This window comes from Macrotis lagotis, chromosome 1 (genome assembly GCF_037893015.1).
Source record: "Macrotis lagotis isolate mMagLag1 chromosome 1, bilby.v1.9.chrom.fasta, whole genome shotgun sequence".
NCBI classification, from domain to species: Eukaryota; Metazoa; Chordata; class Mammalia; order Peramelemorphia; family Peramelidae; genus Macrotis; species Macrotis lagotis.
The window spans coordinates 494,360,815-494,375,115 of record NC_133658.1 but is presented as its reverse complement, the minus strand read 5'-3'; the positions used below and the strand labels follow the sequence as shown (position 1 = coordinate 494,375,115).

General features: G+C 31.7%; 1 protein-coding gene across 1 annotated transcript in view; it reads right to left on the bottom strand.

Moving 5' to 3' along the window:
• Positions 1 to 14,301, bottom strand: part of DSCAM (DS cell adhesion molecule) — a 712,116-nt gene that overhangs the window by 104,908 nt on the left and 592,907 nt on the right. The window contains exon 20 of the mRNA XM_074213849.1: positions 8,657 to 8,790. Within this exon, the coding sequence (XP_074069950.1) occupies positions 8,657 to 8,790 (134 nt within the window). The remainder of the gene's footprint in view (positions 1 to 8,656; positions 8,791 to 14,301) is intronic.

The following is a 14,301-nucleotide window of genomic DNA, read 5'->3' as shown; positions in this document are numbered from 1 at the left end:
TTTAATTTGATACTAACTTTTAAAATTGAATTTAGCAATTAGAGCCATGACCAGAATCATAACTTGAGAATGTTCCATTCAAAAATTGGGAAAAAGGTTATTCAGATAAGAAACAGCAATAAATCTCAAATACCATTTACTTGGTTTGTTCAAACCTTTGGTTTGATCTTTACTGTCCTATTTTAAGATAACATGATTCAAATGCTTTAGAAAAGATGTAATTTTGCTTTGTCTATGTGAAGTTACCACCCTAATAACAGAAGGTAAAGCTAACATTCATCTTTTAGTTATGCTAGCATTTTATTATATGTAACTTTTATTGAAAGAATGCTGAATTTTAAATGTGTATGGATATAAATAGGATAGGGAAGAGAAAGGAAAGAAAACAAGTTTTTATATAGTGTCCACTATGTTCTGGAGACTGTACTAAGTATTTTAAAAACATTATCTCATTTGATCCTCACAATCCTGTGAAATAGGTGCTATTATTTTTCCCATTTTACAGATGCAGAAACTAAAGCCAGGAATGGTTCAGTGTTTTGTCCAGGATCACACAGTTAGCAAGTGTCTAAGGCTGGAATTGCTTTCAGGTTTTTCTGATTCTAGGCTCTTCTATCCATTATACAGGCTGGTTCTCTCATCTAGACAGCAATGCATTTTAAAGGATTATGAATTGGGGCAGTAAGATGTTGCAGTGGATAGAGCACTGGCCCTGAGTCAGGAGGAATTGAGTTCAAATCTGGTCTTAGACACTTCATACTTACTAGCTGTGTGAACCTGGGCAAATCATTTAACCTTGATTTCCTAGGGGGAAAAAAAGAATAATAAACAAAGGAAAAGATTTAAAAGATGCCGTCAAAGAAAAACATAACTTTAGGAAAGAGGGCTATCATTTATTTTGATTATTTATATAGCACTTAAAAATGCAGAGTACTTTGCAAATCTTATCTCATTTTATGCTTACCTGGTAGTTAGGTGTTATTATTCCCATTTTACAGATGGGGAATCTGAAGCTGTCAGAGGTTGTTACAGGTCACACAACTAGAAACTATCTGAGGCTAGATTTGAGTTCAGGTATTCCTGCTTTCAGGTTTAGTATTCTATAGAACCTGATCATAGTCCATTGTAAATACAAATGGATTTGTCTTTAAATAACATTGCATCTATGTAAATTGTTCTCCTGATTCTCCTCATTTCAACCAGCATCATTTCATAACATCTTCTCTGAATTCCCTGGAACCATCCCTTTTATCATTTCTTATAGCACAATAATATTCCATTCCCAATTCATGAGTACACACTCAGTTTCTAAAGATCTGTTATAAATAGTTTTGTATATATGAGTTTTATTCTTCCTTTCAAGTGGTTGGAATAATTGTTATTGATATTGTTGGACTGAAGAGTACACAAACATTTATAACCTTTTTACATAACTCCAAATTGATTCTAGAACAGCAACAGTTCATTAACATACATGTTTTCTCATAGTTCGTTTTAGTAGTAATCATTTACCATTTCTGTAAACTTAGTCAATCTGATGAGTGTGACTTTCATATGGCTATTAAAATCTTGGATTTCTTCTGCTAAAAAGTGCCAGTTCATAATCTTTGAACAAAGATCAATTGGGGAATGGCTCATTCTATAAATTTCAATTAGTTTTTTATATGTTTCTTAGAAATGAAATCTTTGTCAGGAAAAATTTGTTCCAAAGATTCCTACTTCCCATTTTCCCCTCCTTGTCTTTTAATTTGATTTTGCCTGTGCAAAAGCTTTTTTAATTTTATGTGACGAGGATTGTCTGTTTTTAATCTCATATGATACTTTCTATCTTGAACTCTTCACCTATCCCTACGTTTGAAAAGCAGTCATTTTTTCTTGCAACTAATTTATTAATGATGTCAGGCTTTATGCCTGAGTCATGTATTCAGATGACTCTTGGTATAAGGTGTCCTTGGTCAATATTTAGTTTTTTCCAGACTACAGCTTTCCTCACAAATTTTGTTAGATGAGTTTTTATTTGAATTGAGCCATTAAGTAAGTTTGGGTTTATCAAATATAAACACTAATTTACTTATTTTTGTTTACTTTTCTATATTATATATATATATATGTATAACTAATCTATCTTATTTATTACCCTCTCCATTCCTTGGTCAATACCAAATTATTTAAATGACTATTACTTTGCACTATATTTGAAATCTGGTACTGCTAACCCTCCTCTTTGTTTTAATATTCTAGACTTTTTATTCTAGGAGATGAATTTTATTGTTATTTCTAGCTCTATAAAGCAATTCTTTTTTTAGCTGATTGATATGGCACTGAATAAGTAAATTTATTTTATTAGTGTTTCCATTTTCATTATATTGACTCATCCTACCCATGAATAATTAGTATTTTAGTCTTTCTATCATTTTTTAAATGGAAAATATCTCTATCTCAGCAGGATTTTTTTGTTGTATAATGAAATGTTCTGATATATATATATATTATATATATATACACACATATATATATGTGCTTATTTGATATACTGCAATATGCTAAAGTTGCTAATTGTTTCAATTAATTTTTGTGTATCTTTTTTGAGTTTTTTAAGCAAACCATCATATCCTCTAAAAAATAAATAACACTGTTTTCTATTTGTCCATGCTTACAGACTCCTTTTTTTTCCTTATTTCATCACCATCTTTAGGATTTCTAATATTATATAGAATAAGGATGGTGATAATGGAAATCTTTGCTTTACTTCTCTTATTGAAAAGTCCTTTTGCTTATTTCTACCAAAGAGAATTCTATGAATTTTTAAATGTATTATGTATTTTATTTTACTTCAATTACATGTAAAACATGTAATTTTGAACATCAAAACAAAATTTAACATTAAATTTGACAATTTAGAAACAACATTTTTAGTACTTTTGAGTTCCAGATTTCATTTGCTTCCTCCCTCACCAATTCCCTCACTGAGAAGGCAAGCAATTGAATATAGATTATACATGTTATGTTGTGAAAGAAAACATAGACCAAAAATAAAAATCCTAAGAAAAATAAAGTTAAAAATGTATGCTTCCATCTGTATTTAGCTACCATCAGTTTTTTCTCTGGGGGATGGATAGCATTTTCATTATAAGTCTTGTAGAAATGTCTTGGATCATTGTTCTTACTGAAAATAGCCAAATCATTTCCAGCTGTTGATCTTGCAATATTGCTGTTACTTTGGACCCAGTACATTTCACTTTGTATCAGCACATATAAGTCTTTCCCAGTTTTTCTGAGATTATGCTGCTCATCCTTTTTTTTTTTAAGGTTTTTGCAAGGCAATGGGGTTAAAGTGACTTGCCCAAGGCCAAACAGCTAGGTAATTATTAAGTATCTGAGGCTGGATTTGAACTCAGTACTCCTTATACCAGGGCTGCTGCCCCTGCTCAGCATTTCTTATAGCACAATAGGATTCTATTACAATCACATACCACAATTGGTTCAGCCTTTCTGCAGTTGAAGGCATTCCCTCAATTTCCAAACCTTTTCCAAAAGAAAAGACCTGCTATAAAATTTTTTAAACTGATAAATCATTTCCATTTTTTAAAATCTCCTTTTGGATATACACCTAATAATGGTATTGCTGGGTCAAAGAGTATTTCCTTTTATAGCCTTTTGGGGTATTTGCAAATTGCTCTACAGAATGGTTGAATCAATTCACTTTTAAACCAACAATGCATTAATGTCTCAATTTTCCTCTAACATTTGTCATTTTCCTTTTCTGTTGCATTAGTCAATCTAACAAATTGAGGTAGTATCTAAGAATTATTTTAATTTGGATTTCTCCAATCAATATTGAGTTAGACCATTTTTTATATGCCTATAGATAGTTTTGACTATTTCATCTGAAAACTGATTATATATATCCTTTGATCATTTATCAATAGATAATGGCTCTTATTTTTGTAAATTTAATTCAGTTCTCTATATATCTGAGAAATAAGACAGAAATAATCAGAGAAACTTACTTCAAAATTATTATTACTAACTGTATTTCTTTCCATCCTATTCTCCCCTCCAAGAAGGAGGCTTAGCAATACCAAATCTCGAATGATAGTATAAAACAATAATCATCAAATTTGTTCCCTTTCCCTTCCAATTTTCTTGGAGGTTAAGATAGAGTTCTCTGTCCAATTGATTGTGCATATTATTCCCTCTTTGAACTAATTCTTTTTTTTTTTTTTTTTTTGAACTCAGGTACTCCTGACTCCAGGACCGGTGCTCTATCCACTGTGCCACCTAGCCGCCCCCTTTGAGATAATTCTGATGAGAATAAGGTTTATTCACTCATCATCTCCCCCTTCTTCCCTTCTATTGTTGCATCTTTTATCTTGCATCTCTTATCCAAGATAATTTACCCATTCTACTTCTCCCTTTTATTTTCTCCTAGTACATTCCTCTCTCACCCCTTAATTTTATTTTTTTTAATATATCATCCCATCAAATTCAACTCACATCTGTGCCTCTTGCTATATGTACTCTTTCTAACTGTTCTAATAATGTATAAGTTCTTATGAGTTGTGGGTATCTTCCCTTGTAGGAATGTAACCTTAATCCTTTATAATTTGCTTTTACTGCTTACCTTTTATGCTTCTCTGGAGTCTTGTGTATGAAAGGCAGATTTTCTATTCAGCTCTTGGTTTTTTCGTCTAGAATGCTAGGAAGTAACTCAATTTCATTGAATTTTTATTTTTCCCTTAAAGTATTATACTCGGTTTTGCTGGGTAACTGATTCTGGGTTGCAATCCTAGTTCCTTTTCCCTCAAAATATCATATTCCAAGTCCTCTGATCCTTTAATGTACAAATGGTTAGAGTATCCTGACTCTGGGTTCTGATATTTAAATTGTTTCTTTCTGGCTACTTGCAATATTTTCTACTTGACCTGGGAGCTCTGGAATTTGGCTATAATATTCCTGGGAATTTTCATTTTGGGCTCTCAGGTGGTGAACAGTGGATTCTTTCAGGGTCTATTCCCCCCTCCCCCAATCTAGACTAGCAGGGTAGTTTTCTTTGACAATTTTTTGAAAGATTATGTCCAGACTCTTTTTTTTAATTATGGTTTATAGGGAGTACAAAAATTTTTAAATTATTTCTCCTGGATCTATTTTTCAAACAGGTCGTTGTTTTCTACCAAGAGTGCAGGACTAGCTCAATATTAGCAAACCTAAACAAAAATCAAGGAAGGAAATAATTCCTTAAAAATTAATGAGCAAATGGAAACTAATGACTTCATGAGAAATCAAGAAAAATTAAATGAAATTAAGAGAATGAAAAAATGGAAGACAATGCCATAATCAATCCATGGTTAGTCTTTCATTTTATAGGTGAGCTTATTCCATTACATTTATAGTTGTTTTTTTAAGTGTTTCTTTCCCCCTTATTCTCTTCTGAAGGAATTCAATTTTCCTGTGCATGCTACATGTGGCTTTTAAGCCTAAATATTTTGCCTTCTGAAATATCATATTTCAAGCTCTTCATTTCTTTGCTAATGTTTCATATCATCTGTGATACTGACTGCTGTATATTCAGCACTTTAATTCTTGCTGTCTGGCTACTTTCAGTATTTTTTATTTGATCAGAAACTATGAATCTGGGCTATAATATTCCTGGAAGTTTTCATTTTGGGGCTTCTTTCAAGTGACTGCTTAAATCTTTCTATTTTCATTTATACTTTGTTTCCAAGAGATCTAGGCAGTTTTTTATGATTTCTTTTATGATTTATTGAAATATATTTGGGATTTTTTTGTCATAGCTTTCAGTTAGTCCAATTATTCTTAAATTCCATCTCTTCAATCTGTTTTCTGGATAAGTTGTTTTTGTTATGAGATAACTTACATTTTTATTTATCATTTTCAGGCTTTTGAATTTGTTTCATTAATTTTTTTTCTCATGGAGTCATTAGCATCTATTTGGTCCATTCTAATTCTCAGTGAGTTTATCTCTTTGGTAAAATTTTTTATCTCTTATTTCAAGCTGTAATTATCCTTTCTAATCCTTTCTTCTACTATCATTTCTCTTCCAATTTTCCAGCACTCATTTTATTTTAAAATATATAAAAAAGACTTGTTTCATCTCTTACAGGATTTCCAGTTAAACTTGTACTCAAGCAATGTTATTCTCCTTTCTTTTTTGTTGTTTGTGCTTCTTTGTTTTTGACTTGACATAAATATTTTGGTGTCATTCCTTTCTGGAATTGTGTCAACTTTGCCACTGCAATAGCTTTTTTTTTTTTTTAGGTTTTTGCAAGGCAAATAGGGTTAAGTGGCTTGCCTTTTATGCTGTTAGTTCTTCAGATTTATACCTTTTTTGGGTTCTTTATGGTTTGGGCCTTGGAGATTACAGAAATTGTTTTATAGCTTATCCATATCCTTTTTGGAAAGTTTGGAAAGATTATGAAGATTGGAGAAAATGTCTAGTCTGCTATTTTACGAGTTGTCATTTACTTATCAACAACAATAAAAAAATTGAAAGTCTATCTGTCTTTCAATAGATAGTAAGTGCTTGTTATATAAAATAATCCAATTACTTTTTTAAAAGATGGAAAATGAAATAAAAATGCATACTTGAGGGAATTAATGTTCTAGCTGTGCAAACAAATTTATATTTTTAATTTCCGTTTAGTAAGTTGAATTGTGCTCTTCTGCCATTATGAAGTCATGAATGTGTTGATGTTTGTCCTTCATTCTCAGAGTAGACCATGACATCAGGAAGTGATACCATGACAAGCAAGTGAATTGGATTTGAGTTGGGGTGTGTGTGTGGGGTTGTGCTAAGTCATCAGCCTCATTTTCTCCTCTGGAACTATCTGGGTCCAGTGGCCAGCTCTGAAATAGGACAATTGGGAATAATCTTGGATGTGAGGCAATCAGGGTTAAGTGATTTGCCCAAAATCACACAGTGACTAAGAATCTGAGGTCAGATTTGATGGCACAACCCTGAAGCTGGAAGGACCTGAGTTCGTTGAAGACAACATGGGGAATTAAAAATGTGCATATGGGGCAGCTAGGTAGCACAGTGAAAAGAGCACCAGCCCTGGAGTCAGGAGAACCTGAGTTCAAATCCAACCGTAGACATTTACTAATTACCTAGCTATGTGACTTTGGGCAAGTCACTTAGCCTCATTGCCTTGCCAAAAAAAAAAAAAAAACCCAAACCTAAAAATGTGCATATAGGAAAAAAAATGAGGATATAAATAACTTATAGAACTTGGAAAGGGGGAAAAAAGATAAAGTGTCTGTTTTATTACTCAAGAGATTTCCAAATGCAAACATTCATTTTTGCAAAGAGAGATTTGTATTTCAAAGAATCACATGTTTCTTTCTTATTTTTAACAATGTACAGCATGGAAGTCCTTGATTTTTAAAAAATCATATTTGAGTTTAGTTTCCTAGTTTTAAGCAGGTACTTGTAAATACCAGGTATAATATATTTTTCTTTTGTTTAGTGATACAGAGAGGAGTTAACATGACCTAACACTAAAAAAAAAAAAGAATAAATTTATTATTTCAATTTATGCAATTCAATAAATAATTAATTTTTATATATTATATGAAATGAAAATTGTCCTCTCCTTCAATTCATTTGTTTCTAGTAGTGAAAACTGATCTGTGCTGAGCCATTCACTTTCTCAACCTTGCCTGCATATGAGTGGTGCTTGCTATTCATTATTATTCATTAGGATAGGTTGACTTGGGCAAAGAATGTAGAACGTTTCTTGGATATGGAATAGAACTGTTTATTGTAAAATATTAAGAAGTTTGATCGAGAAACTATCTTTAATTCTAAAATCAATAACTAATTATTATTAAATTAATTGGTAAAGAGAAAAAATCACTTACAAAACTGCATAATCTTTTAAAAAATAAATGTGCTTTTATTTATTTATTTATTTATTTATTTTTGCTTACCAACTTAAGATTTTTCTGTTTTTGCTTCCTTTTAAGTAGCTATTAGTATATACATGATTTTTAAAAATATACTATAGTAATAACAAAGTTTTCTACCTGAAACTCTTAGTTTCTTTGAAAATAAATTGCAGAAACTTGGCATTTAATTGGTCCTATAAATATAGAGGTACAGAAAAAAGCCCCAATCTCTAGGAATAAATTCACATTTTTCCAGCAGTGCTCATAAGTGCTCTAATTTTTTACTGTGTCTACAGAGAGATGTAGGTATGGAGGCTGGAACAGAAAGTAGGTTAGGGAGAAAAAATTGGGACCATTTCACAATGAGTCCAAAAGGAAAATCAACAGGTCCTGTTAATGGTGTGCAAAAACAGTTAAGATTTCAGGTTTGGAATATAGAAAACCTGGCAGTCAGTTGTTTTGTAAAAATCTACCAAGTAAAAAATATTATGAGAATGATGTTGCTAAATGATTAAAATGATTTATTCTAATAATTTAAAATAAACTAAAAAAAATGACCCTTGCCTAGGGTAGTACATAACATATTGGGGTAGAGGGGAGTAAAAGGGAAAAGATACCAGAAAGACCTAAGTAGGTGGAAAATAAAAGAGAAAAACCTTAGTATTTAACTATATTTAACTGTCAAAAATTAACAAATACATCTAATTGTAGAGTTGCTTGAAAGCTATTTTGTTGTTTGCCTACTTACTGTGGGATATGGGTGTGAGCAGAACACAGTGTACTTTCGGATGATTCCATTTAACTTGAAAGGGGGAAGCCAGGATACAAAAACAGTAGAGGCTGATGCTGCTGCTGCTTTGACCCCAGCAGGAGGACCTGGAACTGGAATAGCAATGCATTTAGTCATTAAAAAAATGGAAATTTAAAATCTCATTTAAATTTCTAAACAATTGGGTCTCAATCTTCCTTTTAAATTTTTTTATCCCACTCTTCAGCAACACAGACCACCAGATTCTTCAGGCTAGCCAACAGATTTGTAAAAATGCCTTGTATTGATTCACCTCTTAGTCTTGACCTGTGATAGCCTATGCTACTTGGAATTCCTTTTCCCTTAATCTTGACTATTCAAATCCAAATTCTACCCATTTTCCAAGAATCAGATCAAAGTACAAACAACTCAATCAATTACAAACTAATAGAAATTTTCAATGTGAACTATGTTGGACTTTAGTTCTATTTTAGTCTTAGGTTAATTGGATTTTTAGTTCTGACATGCAGAATAGAAGAATCAATAGCATATTGACCACATTTTCTTGTGTTCATAGTTAAGTCATATATGGATAACTATTTTCTCTTTTAAATATCATGTAATATTTCCATCTTTTTGTCATTTATATGTTACTAGAGAAAGCCTAGAATCTATACTGTAGAATAGACTTTATGAATATCATATCTCTTTTGTTTTTTTCCTATGCAGTCTGGTCTTTCGATCTTCTCTAACCTAGATATTAGAGTAGTTTGGCATTTCCTTTTCCTGCTTTGCATAGCCCTCCCTGACTGAAACATGCAGCACATTGCCTTCCTGATGTCATGGTCCTTTTCTTGAATAAAGAACAAACAACAACAATAATCTCTCTACATAATTGTACAAATTTACATAGTTACTTATCAAATTTGTAGAGGATAGTAAACGTAGAAGGCAAGTCAACTCAAATGATGATATAATCAAGATTCAAAGAGAATCCCATAAGCTTGTATAACCCCTCCCCTCAGAAGATGAATTTTAAATAGGAATAAAATGCATTGTTATGCACTCAGATTTTAAAAATCAATTGTTTAACATGACAGACAATTCACATAAAAAATACCAAAGCCCATCTACATGTATAATAATATTGATGGAATTTGTTATTAGTTGTGATAATAAAAAAGAAGGAAACAAAATATATCCACCAATGATTAGGGATTGATTGAATAAACTAAGGCATATGAACATAATGAATCAATGCTGTAACCATAAAGAGGGAAATTTATGGAGATTTCAGAGAAACATAGGAAGACTTGAAGGAAGTTTCATAGATTGAATAAAAAAAAGCAAAAAAGCAAATAGAAAATATCTACAGTGATTTAAATGAAGATGACTTTAAGAGGAAATAAAAGAGAAGAATCTAATACTTTCACCAAAATAATATATTTTGAATAATATTATTTAATCCCTCTTCATGAGGGATTTCATGGGCTTTCAAAGACTCTTCCATTTTCAGCATATATGAATTCCTTCAACTAGTCATCAAATAGTATAATCTTGAGATCCTTAATTTAGGGAAAATTTGGGGAAAGAATTAGAATTGTCCCAATGTTACCTTTCTTGGTAGTTGCTTCTCCATCATTGTTGGTATCCTTATTCCCTGTAGTTTGTCTCCTCTCTCTACCCCGCCCCCCCCACACACACACTGCACCACCACCACCCAGTTGAAGTGAAGATTAAATATACACTTTTCAGAGCCTTTGAAGAGAGAATTCCTGTCCAGATACAGATTAGACTGGATAATGGCTGACTTTGTCACTTTGCTCAATGACATGTAATTCCCTTTTCTCCTGGACTGCTGAATTTTACTCATTGAAATGCATTTAGCATGGCACATGTGTCTTCAAATATGCTATAATATTATAATGAAATGTGGCACAGATGGCTGTTTGTACAAGTGATCATCTTGGCTCCACTCTCTTTGCAACCTCCCCTCATATTTAAAAAGTAGATATCTCTTATACTTTTAAGAACTACAGTGCCTTGTGACCCTGAACAAGTCATTTCAACCTCTTTTGCTTCAGTTTTCTCTGCAAAAGGAACTGGAGAAGGAAATGGCAAACCACTCCAACATTTTTTTCCAAGAAAACCCCAAATGGGGTCATAAAGAATAAGGCACAACTGAAAGAATTGAATAATAACTTGTTGCTGCTAATCTTTCCCCCCCCCGCTTTTCTTTTTTGTCTAGTAAATAGTCTATAAACATTTATTAAGTATGCTCAGTTCTAGAGATACAAATAAGAAAAAAGAAACCCTGCTCTCAAGGATCTTAAAATTTATTGGAGGAAGACAGAATATAAAAGGGAAAGGTGCTACTGGTTAACTGATGTGGGGGCATGATTGATGTTCAAAGATTTGAAACCATGATGAGCAGCTGATGGGAAATTTTGAGCCCTCTATCAAGGGAAGTTTTGGGAAGAGTTTATTTCTCTGCTCTTCATCTCTCTAATTAAAGTGGAGAGGCAACTGAGAGCACTGAGGATCACAGCCTTATGTCTCTATTTCATAATCTATTATGTTTCCCATACTTCTCAACTTTCTTTTAGTACTAATCACTGACTATTCAGAAGACTCCTCTCCTTGGCAAATCAATTACCATTGCACACTGCTATAACACTCTTTAGATCACTTGGAAGGGTAAGTTCTTTGAATTCTTTTATGTTTATGTTTATTGTTGAGAATTCCAGGGACCGGTTTTTCTATCTTAAGAGTGTGTGTGTGTGTGTGTGTGTGTGTGTGTGTGTGTACTTAAAGACATACAATCACACGGATATATAGATATTTACAAACATATCTTTATAACTTAATGTGATTAAATAATATGATTATGCAGATTATGGATATGATTATGTATATAATAATTTATGTATTACTATCTATGTTTATATATTTATTTATAAAATGTCTAAGAGCCTTTGTGTGTGTCTCTGTGTTTGTGTGTGTGTGTGTGTATGTGTGTGTGTTTGTACACTAGACCTGTAATTTCATTGGTATATGGAACACCTGATGAGGGAAGTCCTTATACCAATGCAGATTGATATTTTTTCCTAAATTTTTAATAAAAAATTTAATAAATTTAATAATTTTAATAAAAAATTGTTTTAGAGAGTTACCCAGGGTCAAATAACCAATACGTGTAACAGATGGGACTAAAAGCTAACTCTTCTTGCTGAGGTTAGCTAGTCAGTCAAGACACATTAAATAAATACTATATGCTAAGTGCTGAAGATTCAAAAAGAGGTAAAAGTTTGTTACTAGTACTAAGTTTAATGTGGGAGACAACATGCTAACATATGTACAAATAAATTATGTTAAGAATAAATTAGAAATAACAGAAAAAGAGCAATTGGAAAATGGGTATTGAAAAAGATTTCCTATAGAAAGTGGGATTTTAGCCTTGAAGGTAGCCAGGTAGAGATAAAGTAGACATGGCAAATATGGAAGACAACCAGAGAAACTGCCCAGAATTGAGAAATGATATCTTGTTCAAGTAACAGCAAGAAGCCAATTTTCTTTTCATTATGTCACCTTACCTGTAAATTATATATGAAATTCACATAACTGAGAAAACGGTTAAAGGATATGCCCTGTCATATGTAGAAAATATTGCAGCCTAAGTTAACAAAGGATAATATGATCCCAGTGTTAGAAGAAGCTGCTGTTCTTAATTTGGGGATTTCTGGAAAGTGTGATTAGGTGAGATTAGGAAATCAACATCTGCTTGATATTTTCCAATTCATAGGAAAGAATTGGATTACTGAATTCAAATGAGAAGCAATTTAAATTGGAATCAAATTATTAGGCAACTAGAAGGAGATAAAGAAAAACTATCAGTAATATCAAACTTGAAGAATTTCTAGAAGGCAATTAACTCTGAAAATAAGCTTTCAGACAAACCATATTTTGAAGGATATAACTGGGTCTCACAACTTCCAATTCTTAAAGTTTACTAAAGACAAAAATTTACTACATAAAATAATAATTAAGAAATATATGAATATTTGGGTATAGATTTCCTCTCAAATGTTAACTATTAGTTTGTTTAAATAATGTATTCTGCCTGGAATGCATATTTTTCAAAAAACTTATTTGGATTTCATAAATAAATTTCACACAAAGATCCAGGTAAATAAAAGTTTTTGACTGGTCCTTATATCAATGAGATCAGAAACTTTGCTGAAATTGTAAACTTTGGTGATGAGGACTAAATAGGAATAGCACTTATATTATTGGTTCTTCCATCACTGTAGACTCTAAAATTAATACAAAATGGAACTGATTGATAATAAAACACAATTCATAGAAAATATATATACACAATGGAGCTGATTGATAATAAAACATAATTTAGAATGAAATTTAAATGCAACCATCATTGAAAGACTTTTTGGTTATCACAGTTGTTTAGAGAGTGATGTAGAAAGAGGAAATATTTTCATATTGTTGATTACTACTACATAGAGACTTCTCAGTAGTGAAATCCCCTATTGTGATACAGATAAAAAACTAGTCTGGAATTTATTATTTTAGTAGGTTGCTTATGGTACTGTGAAGTTAAATGCCTATGGTCACATGACAACTAGCATCTATCTGTAGCAGAATTTGAACTTAGATTTTCCCATTTCCAAAGTTAGTACTCTTTTCATTATGCTATTTTGCTTCTCATGTTTTTGAAAAGCATCTTTGTAGTCATCCAAATGTGAAATAAAAGATGTATTTAGAAGATAAGGAAATAGATGTTGAACATTTTGATTTATGAATGCTATTTTTAGTCAGAGAACTGGGTTCTACTACTTATTACTTCTATGACCTCAGGCAAATCACTTCACCCTTATAGGCCTCAATTTCCTAATATATTAAAAAAAAGAGTTGACTAAGGTGATTTATATTTCTTCCAGCTTTAAATCCTGTAATCCTGTAATGACAACTTTGGAAAGGATTTTATGATTTTCTTTGGGTCAAGTTAGAGCTAATAACATTAAACAGTTTTTTTTTACTCAAATACTCCTTATCAGAGACCTTCACCAAAAGATATGAAGGTTTTCATCTGAACATACTTGTGATACTAGAGTATTTTATCAATTCTTGAGATTCTAATATTTCTCATAAAGGTCATAGGACAATAGATTCTAAAATCAAAGCCTCATAGATTAAGAAGTAGGGAGTTCAAGGAAATTTTATTTCAAATAACCTAATGATTGTCATCAATCACTACAGCAAATAAATCCCAATTAACAAATTTGCAAATTGTTTCAGTATTGCATTAGTCTACATTAAATTAATTCATAGCATTCACACGCAATCATCTATATTTTGTATATAACACATTGGTATGCCTTTCATTTGTAGATATTATATAATATCTATAATATAAGTAGAGTAGATAAGATACAATATCTACTATATAAGTACAATATAATAAAAATATAAGTGATAGTGTGTGAACCTGTCAAACTTTCAATTTTTCAATGTGAAATGGTTTCTAGAAATTTGAATCAATTCTACCTTCATTCTACCTCCCCCACCCCTCCCCATTTTCAGAAAGTCAATCAATTCTCTGTAAATATAAGTACTCAGTGCTTTGC